Source organism: Grammomys surdaster, unplaced genomic scaffold (assembly GCF_004785775.1).
Source record: "Grammomys surdaster isolate TR1022 unplaced genomic scaffold, NIH_TR_1.0 371, whole genome shotgun sequence".
Taxonomy (NCBI): Eukaryota; Metazoa; Chordata; class Mammalia; order Rodentia; family Muridae; genus Grammomys; species Grammomys surdaster.
The window spans coordinates 3,948,177-3,969,907 of NW_021604790.1; the positions used below are offsets into that span (position 1 = coordinate 3,948,177).

General features: G+C 42.8%; 1 protein-coding gene across 2 annotated transcripts in view; it reads right to left on the minus strand.

Moving 5' to 3' along the window:
* Positions 1-20,982, minus strand: part of Nsf (N-ethylmaleimide sensitive factor, vesicle fusing ATPase) — a 132,378-nt gene extending 111,396 nt beyond the window's left edge. The window contains exon 1 of one of the 2 annotated variants that reach the window (XM_028780624.1): positions 20,902-20,982. In XM_028780624.1, the coding sequence (XP_028636457.1) occupies positions 20,902-20,913 (12 nt within the window). In that variant the 5' untranslated portion in view covers positions 20,914-20,982. Of the gene's footprint in view, positions 1-19,456; positions 19,481-20,901 lie in introns of those variants that run through there. The other variant, XM_028780625.1, reaches the window with a different exon arrangement.
* Between the last annotated feature and the right edge of the window lie 749 nt (positions 20,983-21,731).

A 21,731-nucleotide genomic window follows, 5' to 3' on the forward strand; every position in this document is an offset into this window, starting at 1 on the left:
AAACTGGTCCTCTGAAGATCATCCAGCGCTCTCAACGGCTGAGCCACTGCTCCAGCCTCTTTCCTTGTTCTCGTTCTCTCCCTCTCCCTCTCCCTCTCCCTCTCCCTCTCCCTCTCTCAAGATCATATAGGATTATTGGTAACTACAAAATGTTTAAAAGAGCTTAAGGTGTTAGTGTACATCTGTAATTGCAGCTGTCTTGAGGCTAGGACAGGAAGACTACAACTTTCAGGGCAGCCTGGACATCACAGTGACTTCTGGGCAGCGTAAGGCACTGAAAAATCCTATCTTTAAAAAAAAAAAAAAAAGATACAAACGGGTTTTAAAGCAAGAATGGTTACCTAATTCGAGTATATTTAGGCCAGTGCCTCAGCATGTAAAGACTCCTGCTGCCAAAGTCTGACAACCTGAGCTCAAGCCCCAGGAGCCACAGAACGGACTCCTGAAAGCTGTCCTGCAACCTCCAGGACATTCAACCTGAAGACAAACCCCAAAGCCCCAAGTGTGTGTTTTTGTAAAGTTTTCGGAACAGAATAGTTTAAGCTTCGTGTTATCCGAGTGAAGGCTTCCAAGAGTTTTCTGAGCACATTTATTAGCACTACGGAAAGTGTAATGCATTTTATTTAATTTGAAGAAAAACAGTAGACAGATGGAAATGTACTAGCTACATTTCAGTAAAACATTTCCATAAATGGTGATTAGTTTGATTTAAAAAAAAAAAACAATGTCATAATTTTAAAAGTACAGCCAAATTCCTTTACTTTGATCCAAGCTTTGATTGTTACTAAAATCAAGTGACAAAATAAGCTAAATTTGGGAACGGGCCTTTGAGCAGATGCACCGCAAAACAGTTAAGCAAGATGCTGAAGAACAATGACTCGTCGCTTTGCTTCAGAGATCACTGGTAAAGATATGAGATTATACATTTGATCGCTGGCTTCTTTTCTGTATGGTTCACTGTGTGTATAAAATCTCAGCACACCAATGGAATATGCAATATGGACACACTGGGGTTACATAAATGATGTGACATGTGGGGTTCATAGGGATTCATAACCAAGTGTTTGGAAAGCACTGATTTCCCATGACATGAACAGAGGAAAGGTCACAAGCTTGCCTTCCAAATGAAACAGTGTTTTGTTAGGGTCACACCTGGACCAGCCATTCTATCTTCCTATAGTCTCTTCACCTTCAAGTTTCTTCCTTTGATTATCTTCCCCCTGGGCCTGCTTCCCTTCCTTGGCCAACTCTAATATACTCTACAGTTCTCAGCTTAGACAATACTTACTCTAGGAGACATCCTGGACAGCTGCCGCTCCCAACTAAACTGATAAAACATACATGAAAGCCCTGAATATGGCCTTTATTGTCTGCATACACACTTGAACCATACATAGGATAATTCCTAAGGTCATAGACTAGATTTTGCTCATGTCCATATATTCAGGACTATTCCTGGGCCTGGTACACAGTGAGTACTTGTTAATCATAGATGAAAACAAATCTGTTTCAAACCACCCAAAAGACGAGTGTCCGAGGCAGTATCCCTTCAAGGTCATTTAGGATATAACAGAATTAGATTCAAATGACTTCATCATTACACAACTTGGGGCTAGTAAGATCGCTCCAAAGGTGGGGACAGGGATCCACACAGCAAACTGGATGAGGAAGCTAGCCATATCCAGGAGCTCTAAGTTTGGCCAAGAGTGGATATCTCAGTACATAAAGAAGAGTAATTGAGGGGTGATTCTTGATATAATCCTCCTACTTTACATGTACACACACAAATATGTGTACCTACACACATGCAAAAAACATACACACACAAATGCACACCACATACATATACATACACACACTTGGAAAAATAGAAATCAATAAATGGAACAAAATTGCTTATGTGGGAGCCAACACAATAGAAACTTTACAAAATGCTAAGTTGACCTCAGTCGTAACCTTGGTCACCCGTCAACATCCTTTAATAGCAGCGGGGTGGGACTCTGTGGATATCATCTGGCTGGCCAATTTAAACAGATGCTCCGAGTAAAGGGCCTCCCTATTAGAAGCCAGAAGCATCTGTGTTTTTATGGTAAGCCAGGCAGGGTATCTCATTTTAAAACAAAGTGTTAAGTCTCTATAAATAGTCAAGTTGTCTGTTTACCATAGAAATGCCAAGGGAAAATTCCATGATTTTTTTCTAAAACTGACTTTGCCTCTAGGGAAAAATAATACAAGCCAACCACTACAGGCATATAGCCTTTTAAACATGAAATTACAATCAGTGATGAGTTGTTTTATTAAGTTGTGTTGTTCAAGTTACTGGAACACATAACTGTTTTAAGGATATAGAAATGTCTTCATTGTAACTTAAAATGCCAAACAGTATAGATGACGGGCTATAGGCCATTGGCAATTTTTTTTTTTAATTTTTATTTTAAAATGTTAACCACAGGCTTTATAAGTTTGGTAACGCTCAATAACAAGATGCCCATACAATCAGAAGTGTAACCCAATACCCAACCTAGATATACCAACTATCTTTGACTGGCGGAGACACATGAAGATCTGCCTCCATGTTCCCCTCCCCCCTCCCTCTCTCCTTCTCTCCCTCTCTCCCTCTCATCTCCTAGCTCCTCCTCCTCTCCTTACTCCTCCCACCATAGCTTCTCCTAGATATCACCCTTCCTGTTAAGATAAAACTTTTCTCTCAAAATACAATTAGAGCATAACCATACCAATTTGTATCAGTAAGGTACAAGATAGACCTAATACCCAGTCGGTTTTGTTGACTAACCAGAACCTCTGTCATCTCTCTTAACTAAAAGACTTAGTTCTGAACCTGGCTTTTTTCTTGGCTTTAGAATGAATGTCAGCTGAAAACCATCCTCTCAAGTCTTTTGTCTCAAAGTAAATAGCCGGGATTGGCTATGAGACTATAAGTCTTCAACCCCGTCAGAGATCCAGAATGACTGAATTAACTGAAATTATGGGAAGCACAAAGCATAAACTTCTAAAACTTAGCCAATTTATAGAGGCCGCTGAACACCTGGACAGTCCCTATACTACAAAACGTTGGAGCATCCTTCTGGCCCAGGATCATCTGACAGACCTAGTGATGCAGAATTATTAAGGGCTGATTACTCTGTCTTGGCAGATATAATCAGTCAACTATTCTGCAAGTGTGTCCTTTTCAGGACAGTAATTTGTCTGTAGATGAAAAGAGGCAATTCTTACCTAGTGGCTGTCTCACCACAACTGGAGTAACTCCAAAGACGCTCAATTTATTCTTAGAATCCAAGACAGGAAGCTGTCAGGAGCAGATAGGTCTCTAATCAAAATGAACCTTAATGCAGAAATGTTTGTAACGTCAATTCTGTGGACTTCTGACGTTTTGAAAACCAACTATCCATGTAAGGCAATCTGGACTGTTGACTGTTAACTCCTCTCAGCTATTTCTAAATAAAATATAGAAAACACCGTAACAATAAACTCAGAGCCATGAATTTGCTATAGGCCCTTAACTCACAGGCTAATCATCTCAAATCAATTAAAAAAGTTAAAGGATTGAGTCTAAGTCTTGTATTCCTAATGTGTTATAAAGGCACAATGCCTAAGAGTAACAACATTAATCTCACTTCTATATCAATAAGAAACTCGTACCAATGAAAACCTTAAATTTGAAATCAAAGTAAATTTTGTACCATTTAAGAAATTATAACTTCAGCTTATAACAACAATTATACAGATTTCTACCAATATGTTATGGCTATGCAATAAATCCTAGCTATTCCTCCCTATTCCAACAAAATCACTACTTTTCCCTAGAAAAACAGCCCAATATTAACCACTTCAGTCCCCAAAGCCCAGGGAATAGGGGTGCCCCATTGGCAATTCTTAAAGAATGTCAAGGTTATCAAACAAAAGGGACCTTCAGTGAAAGTAATTATGACATGGTTTATTCTAAAGCCTTTAAATGGCAGAGAATTTGCTTCTCTTCAAAAAAGGGGGGGGGAGGGGAAGGGGAGAAGCACAGACCTTAAGCAAGATTTCTCTGGACAATATTTAAGTTTGCAAGTTTAAATAACAAACTCTTATGTAAGTTTCCTGAAGAAAATAGATTACTTGAGTGACTTTTAAATTAAATAACAGTACAGCCAAATAAACAAAGAAAAATACAATGTGAGGCTGCGAGTGGAAGGCTCCTGAAACCCAGCAAGCACTTGAGTGGTGGAGGCACGAAGATCAGGAGTTTAAGATGACTCTCAGCGACAAAGGGACTAAAGGCCAGCCAACACCACCAGAAACTGTGCTAGCAGACTAGAAAGGGCTTATTACCAGACAGTCCCTCCTACCCTGACTATAACCCTTAAGAACACTTTGTCTCTTCCTCAGGCCTCGAGCCTCAGGTCCTGGTTACATTTCTCCAGAGGCTTGCAGATTCCCACAGGAAAGAGGAGAGGAAAATACAGAAACTTGCCCCAGGCCCAGCCCAGCTAACATCCCCCCACCACCACCACTTATTTCTCCTAGGGTATCACTCTGAAAAACTAAGGGTTTAGAATTGCCCTTTCATGAGGGGCAGGGTGTGTGTGTGTGTGTGTGTGTGTGTGTGTGTGTGTGTGTGTGTTGGGGATGGGGGGGGTGGACCATGACTTACATTTGTAATCCCAGCACTGGGAAAGTTGAGACAGGAAGAGGATGGCCACAAGTGTCCATGGCTGTTTCAACGTGGGACTGACCATCTCAGAGAAAGATAGAAGAAGCCTTCACTTTTCAACAAAGTAACTCCTAGACATATGACCGGTAACATTAGTGAAAATTTAGGATTGCATTTTGGAGTATCACTATTCACATTTCAAGTATCACAAGTGCCCAATCTCTACCACTGCAGTTAGTTCCAGTTGATACGACTGGTCCAGAGCAACATAGAAATGTTACCATCAATGGCCACCTGCAAGGCTATAGACCCCCCTACACTATAAACTCCTCTGATACCTGCAGCTTAAGAAAAAGGGGGTTGTTTTGGTTTTTGGTTAGTTGGTTTTGTGTGTGTGTATATGTGGTTGGTTTCGGTTTGTCTTATGTTTTTTTGTTTTTTTATTTTTTTTTTTTGAGACAGAGTTTCAAGTAGCCCAGGCTGGCCTACAACTTGTTATATAAACAAGGATGGGCCGGAATTTCTAATCCCCCCCCCACCTCCACCTCCCTGGTGCTTGAGTTATATGCATAACTACCACACCTGGTCTTCTTGTTAAACTTTTGAAGACAGGTTGGTAAGAAGCCTCAGGGGTAAACGTGCTTTCCCCCCAAGCTGAGGAGTTCCATCCAAGACCATCATGGTGGAAGGAGAACAGACTCCCAGAAGCTTTCTACATGCAGAAACCTCCTTACCCCGGCCCCCACATAAATAAGTGTAATTTAATTAAAAAAAAAATTCTGAAGACATGAGGTACGGGGATGGGCTGGGGGGGGGCTACAAAAAGCTTGGTGTGCCATAGTTATTTTCAAAAGTCTCTTGGAGTGTCCTTGACATTCCCTCAGATGAATGCTATGCACATAACGAGCGAATCTTTTGACACCTGTCGAGTCCTCAAGATTCTTTTATAAACGTCTATTTTAAGAAGCTTTCACTTTGATCTTTCAGGGGGAAAATCCATGCCGAAAAATCAGAACATCAAACGCCAACAACATCATGTACTGGCAACAGTACAAAGCAGCTTCATATAAAGTTTATGTGACCTAGCAAACGTAACCCCAGGTCTTTGGACAATAAACTGAAAACCTACGTCCACACAAACACTAAACATAAAGGTTCATAGCATCTGTACTCATGATAGACAAAACTGGAAATGTCACAAATGTCCTCCGAAAGATGAATGGATAAACAACTACGATATAGCCATAAAATGAAATACTAGTAATCATTGGTGTATATATTTACCATTCTACGGACAGTAGGATCTGGGAGAACGGGGCCAATCAATATGTGAGGCAAACTGAAGTTTTAGTCAGAGTATCAGACAATTTATACTCTGAAGGCCAAGAGCACTCACCTAAGTTCTCATGAGCTCAAGCTGGAGACAATCACAGGACAAGCCGCATGTGGCAAAAGCATGTGTTTCCACAGAGGCATAGAAAGGATAGCTTAAACATTTAATTGAATAACCTCAGCAAGCAATAATGAGTAACCTGGAGTAGGCGCCCTCCTATCTGCTACAGCTGGGTGGGAGCATGTGCATGTGCGTATATACGAACGTAATGCTGGGTGAAGGAGCCGTCTGTGAAAGCACGAGCATATAGTGTTTGTCCTGTGTCTGGCCTATTCCACTCACTGTACTGCTTCCCAGGCCCCAGGCTGCAGCGCATATCTATTTACACGTCATTCTGTTCTACAGCTGGGCTATGTTCCTCTATATGGGCAGGCCACACTTCCTCAGTGAATATTCAGGTTGCTTCCACTTACGAGCTTTAAGAATAATGCTGCTACGAACAGCCAGGCAGAAGTGGAATGTGGAATTTGGGGGTTGTTATTTGTTGTTTTGTTTTGCTTCTTGAGACAGGGTCTTGCTACAGAGCCAACTGTGGTCTCTAACTTGTGATTCTCTTGCCTCCGTTTTTGGAGTGGTAGGATTACAGTGCACACCACCATGCCTGGCTCTATGTATAAGTTTACACATGAACGTATGTCTTCAATTTTCTGATACATCCTCACCAGATACCTAATTTACAAAGTCTTCCATTCTGGGGGCTGCCTTCATTTTCTTTTCTTCCTTTCTTCCTTTCTTCCTTTCTTCCTTTCTTCCTTTCTTCCTTTCCTTCCTTCCTTCCTTCCTTCCTTCCTTCCTTCCTTCCTTCCTTCCTTCAAAAGATTTATCTCCCCCCCCCACTTCCCTTCTCCCTTTTGCTCTCGGCCCACTCACTCCTGCCTTTTTTTTTTTTAACTTTTACTATATGTGAGTACACTGTCGCTGTCTTCAGACACTCCAGAAGAGGGCATCAGATCCCATTACAGATGGTTGTCAGCCATCATGTGGTTGCTGGGAATTGAACTCAGGACCTCTGGAAGAACAGTCAGTGCTCTTAACCGGTGAGCCATCTCTCTAGCCTTGCCTTCACTTTCTTAATCATCTCCTTTGACACATTAAAGTTTCAATTTTGTTAAAATTCTATTTCTCCTGATTGCTGATGCTTTTTCGAGAGCGTGCATTTTTAAAATCTGGCCCTTCTTGGAAGGATCAGAGTTAGGTCTTTGAATTGTTCTTGTTTATTCTCTCTGACGCTAGAGCAGGGAACTGTTTCTTATTTCCTCTTTTAGACTGGCCATTGTCATGGGATAGAAACGCAGCTGGCTCTGGACATTGCTTTCCTACGATACAACTTTGCTACTAGCTCCAAGTCTCTCCCTACCCTCCAGATAGATACATTCTATAGGACTGGCATCTGGGACTGGAGATGTAGCCCAGTGGTACAGCACTTACCCAGCATGCACTTAGTCTCTAGGTTCAGTACAACTCAAAACACCACCAACACAGGAAACCGTGCAGCACCATGCTGTCTGCATAGAGTGGTGGTTATAGGTGCCTTTTATTCCTTTCCTGGCACAATGGCCCTACCTAATGCTTGCAATGATATTAAATAGAAGTGGCCAGGAGACATCCTAGCCTTGGTTCAGAGCTCTAGGGGAAGCCTTTAACCTTCGCCGTGAAGAAGTATGATGACAGCTGTGGGTTCTTAGTTGGCTGGGTTTTATTTTGTGAGCCAGATTTTGACAGTGCCAGCTCATAAGGTTGCTTTGAGAGTCTAACAAGAAAAGACCTGTGAAGGTGTGTTTACAACTGCATAACACCGTCTTGTTTATGACTGTATCCCACAACAGAGTTTTCTTACTCTGAAAAATTTTACTCCAAAGGTTCCTAAATAAAACAATCTGATCCCAGATTTTCAAAAAACAAACAAAAAATAAATCAATAAAAATGAAAAACAGTGCTGCACCAAAGGACATCATGGAGTCTAAGGTCTAATGGATACCATGTCTTCAAAGCAGCATTGACTTATACTGATGGGCCTCACTCTAATTACCTTAATTGCTGGTGTTGATCTGCACCCCTGTAATCACACACACACACACACACACACACACACACACTCTCACAATGTATTTGTAATACTGAAAGGTTTCTCATTTAATACAGCTTAATAACAAATACAAGCATAACAATGATATCATTTAGATATTTTATAATTTAGAAATTACTTTTAAATACTTCTGTCAAAGTGGCTGATAAAATGCAATCAGGCATTACTAGCCTACTTCCGTTCTTTAGTTAAAAAGGCTCTTTTGGGTAAGCTGGGAGTACAGCTCAGGGCTGGAGTGTTTACCTAGCACACCAAAAAATAAAAACTAAAAAAAAACAAAAGGGAAAGATGTCTGCACCCGGCACGATGGCTACCCTGTGGCCACACAGATAAAGACCCCTTCCTCCTAGTCTTCTGTCTCTTCACTCCACCATCTTCCCTTGATTCCGAGGCAACACACATTGCATAAGAGTGGCTGGAACGTCAAGGGAGGGGCGGCAGGTCAGGCTGATCTGATGAAGGTGACAGCAGTTTTGGCCGGAGGATAATGCAGACAAGGGCTGTGTGGGATGCTGGCAGGATAATGCAGACAGGGCAGTGAGGGATGCTAGGAGGATCTTCTTTCTTAAACCGGGTATTGACTTCCTTGGGTGAGTTCACACTGTAAAAGTGGAACCAATGCTGGGTGGTGGTAGTGCACATCTTTAATCCCAGCACTCAGGAGGCAGAGGCAGGGGCAGGGGCAGGTGGATCTCAGAGTTCGAAGCTGGCCTAGTTTACAGAGTGAGTTCAGGATGGCCAAAGCTACAAAGAGAAACCTTGTCTCAAAACAAAAAGTGGAACCAAATCCAGGGATGTGTTTCTGTGTGCAGGTTTTGGAACATCACAGGTGTTTCCAAAGGGGCTGTACTGGTTTGTCCTCATTTCCTTCCAGCTGCTCCTCAGCAGGGCACTTAGGATCTTGGGGCTCTTAATCTGCTTCCTGGTGAGAGTGCAGCACTGCCTCCCTGAGCTACAGTTCCTGTTTCTCTGAGGATAAATGAGGTCAAGTAGTGAATGTTACAGACATCTTTTTGAAAGGCCTGTTTGAATCTTTGGTCTATTTTTCTACTGGCTTTCTGGTTTTTTTTTTTTTTTTTAATGATTAACTGGCAGGTTTTGTTTGGTGTGTAGTCTAGGTGCAAGTTGTATCAAATGCACATGCTGTCTTCTTGCACTCTAGATTGTCTTCCTTCTCCCATTTGGTGTGTGCTGTGGATGGACGCTGGCCATCTCCCAAGCACTCATATTTATATACCACGGTCCTGAGACCTAAAGCCTTCACTGCTACCCCAGTGACCACTCTGGATTTAGCACCTAGAGGGGAATTAAGGTTAAGATCAAGGGGATAGGGCTCTACTCAGAAAGGATTCTGACCTTCTAGGGAAAGACAGCTTTCTCTCCCTGACCTGCATCCATCCCTTCCTTCCTTCCTCCCTCTCACCCCATGATGATGGTGCATCTGGTCCAGAACAAATAACTCATCAGCCTATCGTGCAGGCACCCTGATTTTGAACTTCTGGCCTCCAGAACTAGGAGAAAATACATTTCTGTTGTTTAAGCCACTCTATATGTGGGACTTTGTTACATTAGTCTGAGCAAAGTACAAGGGTGCCCTTTGATAAGCAGTCTTTAATATAATGGAGTCTATTTTTACTCCATAATTATTTCTATTTTTATTCCGAGTAAGAAATCTGATGGCCCCGGCCATTCGGTCATTTTGTGGTCTCACTTCTCGTTGACTTGCACTGTGTTCAGTACAGAGCTCTTGGGTATGCTACTCAACATTTACCCTGAATAAGACTGCTAATTTGAGCCTTCCAAATCGGAGTAGTGCGGAGACAGTTTTTGTGCTGTCTGCTCCTGCAGCCAGCCATTAGTCATATGCAGCCCTGAAATGCGGTCAATTCAACTGAGAAGCTGGATTTATTATTTTTTTTAAATAAATCTACTCCAACCCCAATACTACAACTAACACCCAGACAGGGTCTTAACTATTGCGACCTTCTTGCTTCAGCTTCTCAAGTAGGCCCCACACCACTAGGCCTAGAGAGAAACTGGATTTTTAAGTTGCTTTTTATCATTTTATACCTATAACCGTTTTGTTTCTTCATCAATGACTAAGAGAAGCCTGAAATTCCCTGCTATCACCATTTCTGTCAGAAGCAGCCTGATCAGAGGTGGTGCTACCCTGCCACCTGGAGTGGCCCAAGGAGTCTCTGACAGACCACTCGCTGTTCAGGTAAAGCCAAGAGCCTATACTAAGCAGCAGATAATAGCTTCAAGACAAGGTAGTATGAGGTGGGGCTGGAGTTTATTAGGAAAGGTTATTAACACACACTTAAGCATGTGTGAGCTTAAGAAAGGGCACTACACACCCCAGTGTGGGCTTCTCAGAAGAAAGCACTTAAGCTCTCTGTGACAGCTATACATGTGATTTAGGGGCATCTGAAGTTTCGCCTCGAAGGGTTGCAAAGAAACCTTTTCATTTTTTTTTTCCTTTTCAGTAAGTCCTAAAGAGGACTGAGTAGGACTGCAGCTGGTAAAGTAAAAGCATAGGTCACAAGGGTTATAAAAAAGAATTCAGACACTTTTTAAAAATCATAAATCAAGTGTATAGTCTTGTTTGAGATTCTCAGAAAACTTAAGGTTTATAAGTGGGGGGGAAACAGAGCTATAATCAAAGGCTGTACACTCTTAGTCCTTAAGCAAAAGTCCCTCAATATTAGCGGTATCTGTAAATACCTCTATACAAAAGGCTTTGTCTCCATGTAGTCCTTTGCTAAAATTTTTTTCAACTGTGCTGAAATTCTTGAGTCTGCTGGTAAGAGACAAGCAGAATTTGAGGTGAGAAGGCGTCTGCCTCTCTTTTCCTATGTCCCTGTGATTTTTCCCTGTCCTCCTAGCCTGCTCAGTTCCATCACTTTCTAGTTTATATATGGAGGCAATTAGATGCACACATGCTTCGGACTGTTTTATCTCTGGATAACTGAACCCACTGCTGCCAGAGGCGCTCTACCCCTTCTGTTTTAAAGCTTGCCCTGTCTAGCATTACTGTAGCTACTTTACCTCTTCTTTGTTTGGGAATTGTCTGATGAAACATTTTTTCTTTTCTTTTTTATCTTTTCTTTGTTGCTCTCTAGCTGCTGTATCTTTAGTGACTAACCTAAAAATGATGGCCAGGAGCCAGGTACAGGTGATGCATGCCTTTCACCCCAGCAGTGGGAGGAAGCACAGGCCTATCTCTGTGAGTTCAAAGCCAGCCTGTTCTACATAAGCAAGTTTGAGACCACTCAGGACTACATAGTAAAACCTATTTCAGGGCTGGAGAGATGGCTCAGTGGTTAAGAGCACTGACTGCACTTCCAGAGGTTCTGAGTTCAAATCCCAGGAACCACATGGTGGCTCACAACCATCTGTAATGAGATCTGATGCCCTCTTCTGGTGTGTCTGAAGACAGCTACAGTGTACTCATATATAATAAATAAATAAATCTTTAAAAAAAAACCTATTTCAGACAGATAGATGATTGATTGATAGATAGATAGATAGATAGATAGATGAATAAATAGATAAATAGTTGCTGGGTTTAGACTTTTTTTTCAATATACTCTTTTAAAATCTAAAATGGCATTCTTTTCTTTTGAATGAAACATTTAGTCCTAGTAGAATTTGTTCTACATTTATTCATTTTTTGGAAATGTGAGTATTTTTTGACACAGGGTCTTGGTCCATAGGCTAGGCTACCCTCAAATTCTCAATCCTCCTGCCTCAGCCTCCTCAATGCTGCAATCGTAAGCACATACCACCACACCAGCCTATGCTCCTGTTTATTTTATTTTTATCACTTTGATTCCCCTTAATTGCATTTTTCTATGTTTATTTTTCACCTTCTTAAATTTTTAAAATTCAATTTCCCATTGTTAGTCGTATTTTTATTATTTCTGTGGTTACCCTGGAAATATGAATATACATATAAAGTCTAAAGCTATTCAAGAAGCTCTACCTCCTTTCTGAGGAGAACATCATAAAGTGTTGTGAGTCTAAGCCTAGCCTCACCTCATTCAGGTGCAGCTCCCATCGTATGCTTAGTTCGAGTGGCTGACACGCCCACAAGACATTGATTCGATTACTAGTATTGCCATTGTTCTTGTTTTGAAACAGGGTCTTGATATGTAGCCCAGCCTGGCCCCAGACTCACAGCAACCCTTCTGTCCCAGCAGCTAGGATGGAGAAGAGCCACCACACCTGGCTTCTTTAGACTTTCTGAACGGGCAGACAGATGGGTTCTCTGGCGGTCTCTCTTCAGATGATGGCTTCCTCACTCACTGTTCCTCACCAGGAGGCTGATTAGCCTGAGCTCCTTTCTCTGCTTTTTTGTTCTCTGGACCCTTTCCATCGCTTTCCATGTCCTTGGAATTCCAAATGATTTTTTTCAAATATTTTATTTTTCTGGCCACAAGTAGTTAGCCAATACAAAATAAATTTAATTGTATTTTCATTGACTTTTTTGTTTTATTTTGCTTCCTTTTTTTTTCCCTAGTATATTTTGACTTCTGTGAGGACTGTTTTGGGGTTTTTGTTTTGGTCTGGTTTTGGTATGTTCTTGGTTTAGTTTGATTTTTAAGGAGAGTGTAGAGTTTGAAGTGTGGAGAGGGAGAAAGGATTGGGAGAAGCTGACGGAGGGGAAAGTGTGATTACAATATAGTGTATACAAATTGGGAGGCAGAGGCAGACAGATCTCTGAGTTTGAGACCAACCACTCGGTAGACATTACAGAGTGAGTTCTGGGACAGCCAGGGCTACACAGAGAAACCCTACCTCTAAAAAAATAGTAAAAAACAAATTTATTTTCCTACACCTCTTCAAATCCATCATCACTTCATACACTTGTTCCTCACTCTTAAAGTTTTATTTGTACAAGCATATTAAATATATATAGTTACTATGTGTCTGCTAATTTCAGTATCTGAAGCCTTTAGAAATCCAACTCCTTTTTTTTTTATTTTTTATTTTTTTTTCTTGGTGGTGGTGGTTTGGGTTTTTTGTTTTGTTTTGTTTTGCTATTTTGAGACAGGGTCTCACTATGTAACCTTGGCTGGTTTGGAACTCAGTATGTAGACTAGGCAGGTTTGGACTAGAATTCTCAAGAATTCAAGCCTGCCTCAAAGTTCACTAGGGAAGGGTATGTACACCTCATCTTGAGGAGGTCAGAGGTCACTCATGCAGGACTCGGTTCAGTTCTCTCCTCCCACCATGTAGGTCTCAGGGATCGAACTCAGGTCACCAGGCAGCCATCGCAACAGCTCTCTAACCCCGTTCTTTACTGCTTCTGCTGACTTTTCATTTGTGGAGCCTTGTTTATGTCATTTGTGACTCTGGGCTTATATTTTTTTCAAAAGTTCCTTTTTAGGAACTTCCCAAGTCCTGGGGTTCTTGGAAGACGATTTCTTCCAAGAAGCTTTATGCTTGCTGCTACTGGGGCGGGCAGCGTGGAGGCACTGCCACTCTTGTGGCTCTTCATACTTAATTACTACCTTAAGAGTTTCATACCAACCAGGTAGTATGAAATCAGAATTCCAGACTTCAAGGTGATGCAGTGAGAAAAAAAAAAAAAGAAAGAAAATTAAGAGGATTTTAAGTTTGTTTTTGTATGTTTGACCCTTCCTAGCACCGAAGTGCAACAGGAAAATTTCCTTTCATTTCCCTGAATGGAACAAGTTTATTCCTAGCTGACATTTATTATAAGGTATATCCCCTGGAGGTACAATCTTTACTAGGGGGATTCTACCAAAACCACCAATGTTTACCTCCTGTCTCTAAGCTTCTCTGGAGGGAAAGGCACTCGGCTTCTAATCCCCACTTGCACATAGGTTTTGGCCTGATCAGTCCTTAACCCTTATCAGCTACCTGCCTCAAGTCAAGTATTTTTAAGATTTAATTTTGTTATTTATGTATGTGTGTGCCACATGTGTACAGGAGACTGCTAGGGCCAGAAGGTAGCATCATATTCCCTGGAATGGAGTTACAGGTGCTTGTGAGCTACCTAATATGAATGCTGGCAACCAAACTTGGGTCCTCCAAAAGAACAGCAAGTGATCAAAACCAGTAAGCCATTTCTCCAGCCCTGAGCATTTTATCTAGCATGTAAAACTTTTTGTGTGGGAAGATGGATGGGAGGATCTAATTCAATATAGTAGAAGGAATAACTACAACTTCGCAGCTATCTGAAAAACTGAGTGCCAGCAGAGGACTTAAAAGGGAGAAAAGACGACCTCGGAGCTTATAACAAATATCAAGGTTGTAGAAACATTAAAAAATAAAGACCTTCAACAATTCACAAGGAACTACCTTGGAGAGGTAAGATACAGAGAGTCAACAGTTCTCAGCCTTCTCGAGAAGCAGAGGTAACTGGAGAGTCTGTCTGCTGAAGGAGAGTGCTGAGTCTGGAACTCGGTCTCGAGCAAGCCTGAGGAGCTCTTCCCTAACCAGTTCTCAGGTGACGCTGACCAATTGGTCTGCAGAACACACTGAGAATCGTTGTACCCAGGATACATAAACTGGAGAGATGGCTCAGTGGCTAAGAGCATTGGCTGTTCTTCCAGAGGACCTGAGTTCAATTCCCACCACAGGCACAACTGTCTACAGTTCCAGTTCCAGGTGATTTGAGCCCCTCTTCTGGCTTCTGCAGGGATACATGCAGTGGACAGAAATCTATGCAGACAAAATGTATACACATCAAACAATTCAGTTTTTTTAAGCCATTGACACACATACAAACAAACAGGGACTATAGCAGCCTCCACAGGGCCTCCACAGGTTCAAGCCAGACAGGTTCTCAGCACTGAATGAGGGACATGAACACAGGCTCCCATCCCTAACCAAGAAGCTATTTTCAACTGACATCCTCTTGCAAAAGAAAAAAAAAAATTTCACCCAATGGAGTCTCAATGGGTATATTAACCACACTTATAGGTAGACCCTATGGCCAACAACAGATGGCCAACACAAAATGAACTCAATAGTATTTTTGTAGACGCTGTCTCCTATGGCTTTGTTTGTGCATCATTTATTTTACTGCCCATTTGCTATATATTATGGTTTCTTAGTTTGTGTTTTATGAATTTTGTGTAGGTTTTGTGTGTGTGTTTATTGTTCTTTTTCTTTTAATTATGATTTGTTTCTTTTGTTTGCCTGTTTATTTTCTAAATAGAGAAAGAAAGGGTGTAGAGTTGGGTTGGTGAGGAAGATCTGGGAGTAATTGGAGGAGGGAAAACCAGAATTATTATTATTATACACACACATACACAAACACACACGCAAAGGCAATGTGTATACAGTAATGCTCAATATGCCACATCATTTAATTTAGCAAACTCAAATTAAGCTTATATTATTTAATTCACTCTAAACTGATTTGAAGGCTAAATATTAAAAAAAGATTCAATTTATCTACAGGTGGAGAAAAAGAACTATATTAGAGTCAAGTAGTTGCTTACATTTCGTTGTACATTATTAATAGTTTTGGTAATACAAGAAGCAACAGCATTACTTAGGACTATCTGACAGCTCGGCTGAAAAGACAACATTAATATTGAACTACACTTCATAGGTGCTGGTCTTCTGCAATACCTTACTGAACGGAATGCATCCATTCCAGGCTCCATTCTAAACGAGGGGAACTACAAGATGTTATCAGTATCATTCCTGAGGAGAACATGTCTTAGTAACGACAGCTAATTTTAGAAGACCCAGAATTTGGTGACAATACTGACAATGGTTGTCAGGTCACTGAACTTATGTGTTCCTAAGCTTTACTATAAAACCTCTTACAACAAAAGCCAACCACCACTAGTGCCTCTGTAAAATACCCTATTGGTCCAGTGATCTCAAAGCCCACTATGCTTACCTGAATGATTTTCCCATTTTCTCCCTTGACCCCTGTTTCCCTCTTGCGAAATCCACTGACCTCATTCTAACCGAGGCTGAGGCCGGAAACACCCCTCGTGGTTCCTAAAGAGCTGGTGCCATGTCACTTGCTTCATGTGCACAGCTAAGAGCTGCGATAAACTAGTATACAACCCCTGCCCCCCAAAAAGATAAAATCGGTTTCAAAACTTATTTAGCTGAATTTTACTAGTCTTTGTATCTATCTCTGTAAAACACAGGAGGTGAGTACAGGTCAAAGTCAAGAGCAATACAGAGTGTAACTTTCTTTGGAAGAAGCAAGGGGCTGAGTTACTCCTAAGATTCACGTGGAGAGGGATCAAAATGGAAAATGTGGAAAAAAATCAGAAAGAGCCGGCTGGCCAGGAAAGACGGTTCCAAGGCAGTGCTCCATCCCCAAGACCCACACACACAGTAGAAGGAGAGAGCAGACTCCTTTGACCTTTGACCTCCACACATACATGCCTTGCACATGTCCAACCACACACATACACACAAAAACAAACGAATGTCAGTTTTAAAATGAGGAAGAAGTACACTCCATGAGACACCAGGACGAATGAAAGAGTAAAGTCCAGCCTTGCAATCCAGCCCCCATCCAGGCAACGGGTTCATGATACAGAGAGAGAATCACAAATCAGCTCGGATAAAGGATGGACTCGATACATATCGGGACAACTGTCCTCGCAGATGGAAGGATAAAATTAACTTCATGACTCACACCAAATACAAAAATAAGTTACAGATGAATTAATCACAAAAATAGGCAAAGCAAACAAAACTCTAAACTAAGATCTTTATGACTTCAAAGAGAGCTTTCTTGACGATCAAACAAAAGTATAAACCATATAGATCCCAAAACAAAACTATAACAATATAACAATAACATTTAAATTAAGAATTTGTAAATAACATGAAGAAAATCATCTAGAAGCTACTTGCAGTTCAAAAGGGTAAACGACACAAATAAATAAGAAAATACAAATATCCCAACTAAAGAGTGCACAAAAGCAATAATGACGCACAGAGGAACTCTCCACTGACCAATAGGAAAAATGCCCAGCCTCTCCAGTAATCAGGACAAAACAGAAATTACATTGATCAGATCATTTTGCTTTTCTTAAGCTTAATGTAAGCAACTCTGAGAGTGGATGTTTAGAAGCTGTGTTACAGGGCTGTGGGGTGGCACAGACCTTCAGTCCCAGCATTTGGAGGTACAGACAGGCAGATCTCTGTAGATAGGTCAATCTATTCTACAAAGCCAATTCCAGGCCAGCCTAGGCTACATTTCGAGGCCCTGTCTCAAAAACAAAGAGAAAACTCAAAAACAAAGAAAAAAATAACCAGCATTTCAGCAAATGTTTAGTGTACTGCGAATGCAAGCGTATCTAAGCGGTCACTCTTCTATCAAGTAAACATTTTGTTACAGTAAAATAATATACCTTTGGACAAGTGAGATGGTTTAGCAAGTAAAGGCACCAAGTCTGGCATCCTGAATCCAAGCCCACAGGGTGGAAGGACAGACCTAACTCCACCAGTTGTCTTCGAGCTCAACACACATGTGCCACACACGGCATAGATGTGCATGCTCATAAGTAAACAGATAGATGCAAAAACAGTAATATACTTTCACCTTTGTGCCTTAAGTGCTTGAAAAAAATAAACTCATATGCATTCGTAGTGCTTTAAGGAATTAAATTTTATTTTCTAAAATTTATTGCACTTGACAATTCTTTTTAAATCTCTACCAAATCCATGCACAAGTGCAAGCTTATAAAGCAGAGGTAATGAGTAGATATCGAACATAAATATCTAGCATGGTCTCATAACGTGGAGGTAAATACTAACACGAATACTTTATTTTTGAGACAGGGTTTTATTCCATAGCTCAGGCCGGCCTAGAACTCAGTATGTACACCAGATTGGCCTCACACATATAGTGATCCTCCTGCCTCTGTCTCCCAAGCACTGGCATTACAGGCCATGTGCCAACACACAGGATACAGCATACTAACACAGTTACAATGAGAAACAGATAAAGCTCTAAGAGAGGGACACAGGTTCTCAAGGCAGTGTAACAAAGTATCTCGACCTATAGCCTGAGATCAGAACAGGCTTCCGAAGAGTCCTCTGAGTAGGAGGTAAATGGTTAAGAGCAGAATGTTACAAAGAAAAGAAAGAACCCAGCCAGGACCTTGTGGTGGGAGGAACAACTGAAGCTTCAAGGCATTGAAAGGCTTATATAACCTGAGCACAGACCGCGAAAGTGAGCGGAGGGAAACAGAACAAAACCACAGAGAGCCTTGACCGCCTTGTTAAGCATCTGATCTTCTCCCAAAAACTAACCCGAGGACGGGTTTAAGCAGTAAGGGGTTCGGGAAGAACGGAAGATGGCAGAGAGGCAGAACATCAAAAGGAGACTACTGGGAAACTTCCTGCAGTTATCCAGACCAGAGAGAGAAAAGGGGGTGGAGACAAGGGCGCAGAATGGTAAACTGACCAGGGAGAAGGATACAGCATCAGCAGCGGGTGATTCTAGTATGGAAGACAGCCTAAAGCAGCAATGCTCCCGAGTCTACCCTTTCTGGGCCCTGATTAAATCCTTTGTTAAAAAAAAAAATCATTTTTATTTTCTTTAGTGTGCATGTAGGAAGACGGTGATGAATTGTCCAGGGGATGGAACAAGGGATGTGGCAAGAGGGACAGACAACAGGGATGGGAAGGGCTTGGTGGATGAAGCATGTGTTCTGCAAGTGTGGGGACCTGAGTTCACATCCCCAGAACCGCTGGAAAATGGGTAGGATGCCTCACATCTGTCATCCTGGGTTACAAGACTCCACAGAAGCTAGAAAGCCAGCTAGCCTGGCATAGGCAGGGGTGAACAACAAACCCTGTCGCAAACAGGGGTGGCAAATACCCAACATTGTCCTTTGACTGCCACACACGGCTATGCATGTACCCCTGCCCCCATACACACACACACCTCATACCCTCCAGGTTTCCACTGGATGAGTGATAGTGTCATTCAACAAAGAAAAACAGAGAAAGTACTAGGTAGGTGGGCTTAGATCACAGCTTTGGGTTTAAACTAGAATTCAAATAGTCTTAAATTAGTTCATTTTATTCATTCATTCATTCACTTAATCTATTTGAGAAAGTGTCTATGAACCCCTGGCTGTCTTGGAACTCACTATGTGGCCCGGCTGGCCTCAAATTGGCAGAGATTCTCCTGCCTCTGCGGGGATCAAAGGTGTGCACCCGTCCTTGTTCTTGATTTCAAGTAGACTCTTTGACATATCAATTTGGAATTCAGAGGGCAGTTTTGCAGGGGACGGATGGGAGCCTGAGAACCTAGGCACACAGACAGTTGTAGCTTTGGCTCCGAAGGGATTACCTGAGGAGATAAGCTAGAGTGTGGGAACTGGATGACATGGTGGAGGGGTGAGTCTGCAAACGAGACAGTCAAAACAGCGGCAGGGCATCACAGAAGCCATGGAAGAGTGTCTTCTGTTAAGGAGGAGACAGGCAACAATGTCAGATGCTCTGAGACAAGTATAACAAGGATTGAAAAACGGGCATTAATTTTAGGGATGGGCTTCAGTCCAACTGTGGTGGGCCACCGAGGGAGCAGGTGGTAAACAAATGAGACAACACACAGAGAAAATCACCAGAATGTGTCACTGTAAAATAGGAAGGGGAAAAGTGGTATCTGTGGGGGCTGAGGAGAGTTTAAGAGACCAGTGCATTCCAGAAGGGCTGATGATTCAGGAGAGGGGCTCTTGAGGAGGCAAAAATAGACCCTGAAGTATAGTTAGAAGGGCCAGCCTGAGATAAAAGGGGGGTTATGAGAAAAGAGAAAGAGACGGCCCGAGACTGATGACCTCTAATGTATCTTTGGGACTCTAGACTCTCATGACCTACAGTTCTCTTTAGACAGGACATTTGCATATATGCATACATGTATTCGACCTTATTCAGCTATTCAGGTGTAGGTGAATCAGTCAAGCACATCGTTAGCCTGCAATGACGCAGTTAATGTCCCCAGGTTTCCAACAGTGTAATCTCTGGGCAGGATCCATCCATCAGAGCTCTTAGCTCTGATGCATACTGCAATAACAGCAGTGACCTGGCCCCATCTCTCCTCTCTGACTCAAATCCTACGCCACGGTCTACAAGCTTAAGGAGGAAGTAAAATGTAAATCCCTGAAACTACAACACAGCCTGCTGCATTCGAAGCGACTGTCATATAGAAAAACAAAACGTGACACCCCAAATCCATCTGCACTAAAGACATTGCTGCTTCACTCGACAGTTGATAGGTTTCTCCCCAAGGATTGGTCTGAGGTTAGCCGTAAAAGTAATTTGCAGTCCCCTTCCTTTTTTCATAACATCATTCATTTAGGAAGATCGAGAAATGGGTTCCCACACCCTCGCCCTGACTGCAGCAGACTACACCCCGCGGTTATCCGGCAGTGCCACATCAGAAACCTCGGAGGAGTGCAGAGAGAACTCGGCACTCGTCAGAGGGGGCTCCAGTGGCCACTACCCCCAAGATGCTTGGAGGACGAGAGAAAGGAGCCCCAAGGCATGGCAAGGGAGGCAGGGAAGACCCGAGGGACGAAGAGACAACCTTCGGGGAGGACAGAGTTTCTGAGCAGAGCTAATCCCCTGCCGCAGCTTCCCTGTCGCGCCTCCAGCCCTGCTCTGACCTCCCTTCCTTCAGCGTTCCTGGGTGCACAGCCTCGCGCCCCTTCCCCGGAGTCCGCGTGGACCTCGCAGCGGTCGCGACCCCGGCCCCGGCGATCCGCTGCGAGCCCGGGTTCCCCGGCCGCAACTCACCCGGCCCGCCATCTTCGCGGACACGTCCGGCTCCCAGGTTGCAGCACCGCACTCTGCTGAGCCCGCCCCCGCCGCGCGCGTGCCCGCCTGCAGCCCGCTCTCGCGCAGGCGCGCAGCCGCCGGGAGGCCGCGCCCGCGCCCGGCCGCATCCCCGGCGCCCTTCCCCATCCCGTGCGCGCGCGCGCAGGCCGAGCTCCGCCATTTTGCCTGAAGACAAGGTGGCCGGCTCACTGCTGCTCTGTTTCCATAAAGCCATGTCATGTGGCCACGTGGCCTTTAATAGACTTTTAGCTTTCTGTTTCCAGGCCTCTTAAACCAGAATGCGCCGAGAAAACCCCGTGTGGTTACTGGCCTTTCCCCAAGGTGGGGGGTGGGGGGCGCGGGGCGGGGAAATAGCCGAAAGCTGGTTCTGAATTCAGACTCTATTCGAATCTGAGCTTTTCTTTGCAGACACACTTGTTTTGAAAGTGAGTCATAATTATATATGCGTTAGCTTTATAGTTCGATATTTTCATTTATTAGCACAACTTGCATCTTTTTAAAGGGTTCTTTTGTTTTGTTTTATTTCAACGTGCATTGGTGTTCTGCCTACACATCTGTGCCAGATCCTCTGGAACTGGAGTTACACAGTTGTGAGCTGCCATGTGGGTGCTGGGAATTGAGTTTAGCTATCCTAGAAGTGCAACCAGTGCTCTTAACCACGGAACTATCTCTCAGCCCACACAATTTATATCTTCCAGTATTGTTTCACTATTAAAGTATTCTGAGAATAAAGTATGCCCTAGGTTCAGTCTGTGTGTGAGAAGTTACGTGTGTTTGGGCCAGAAGAT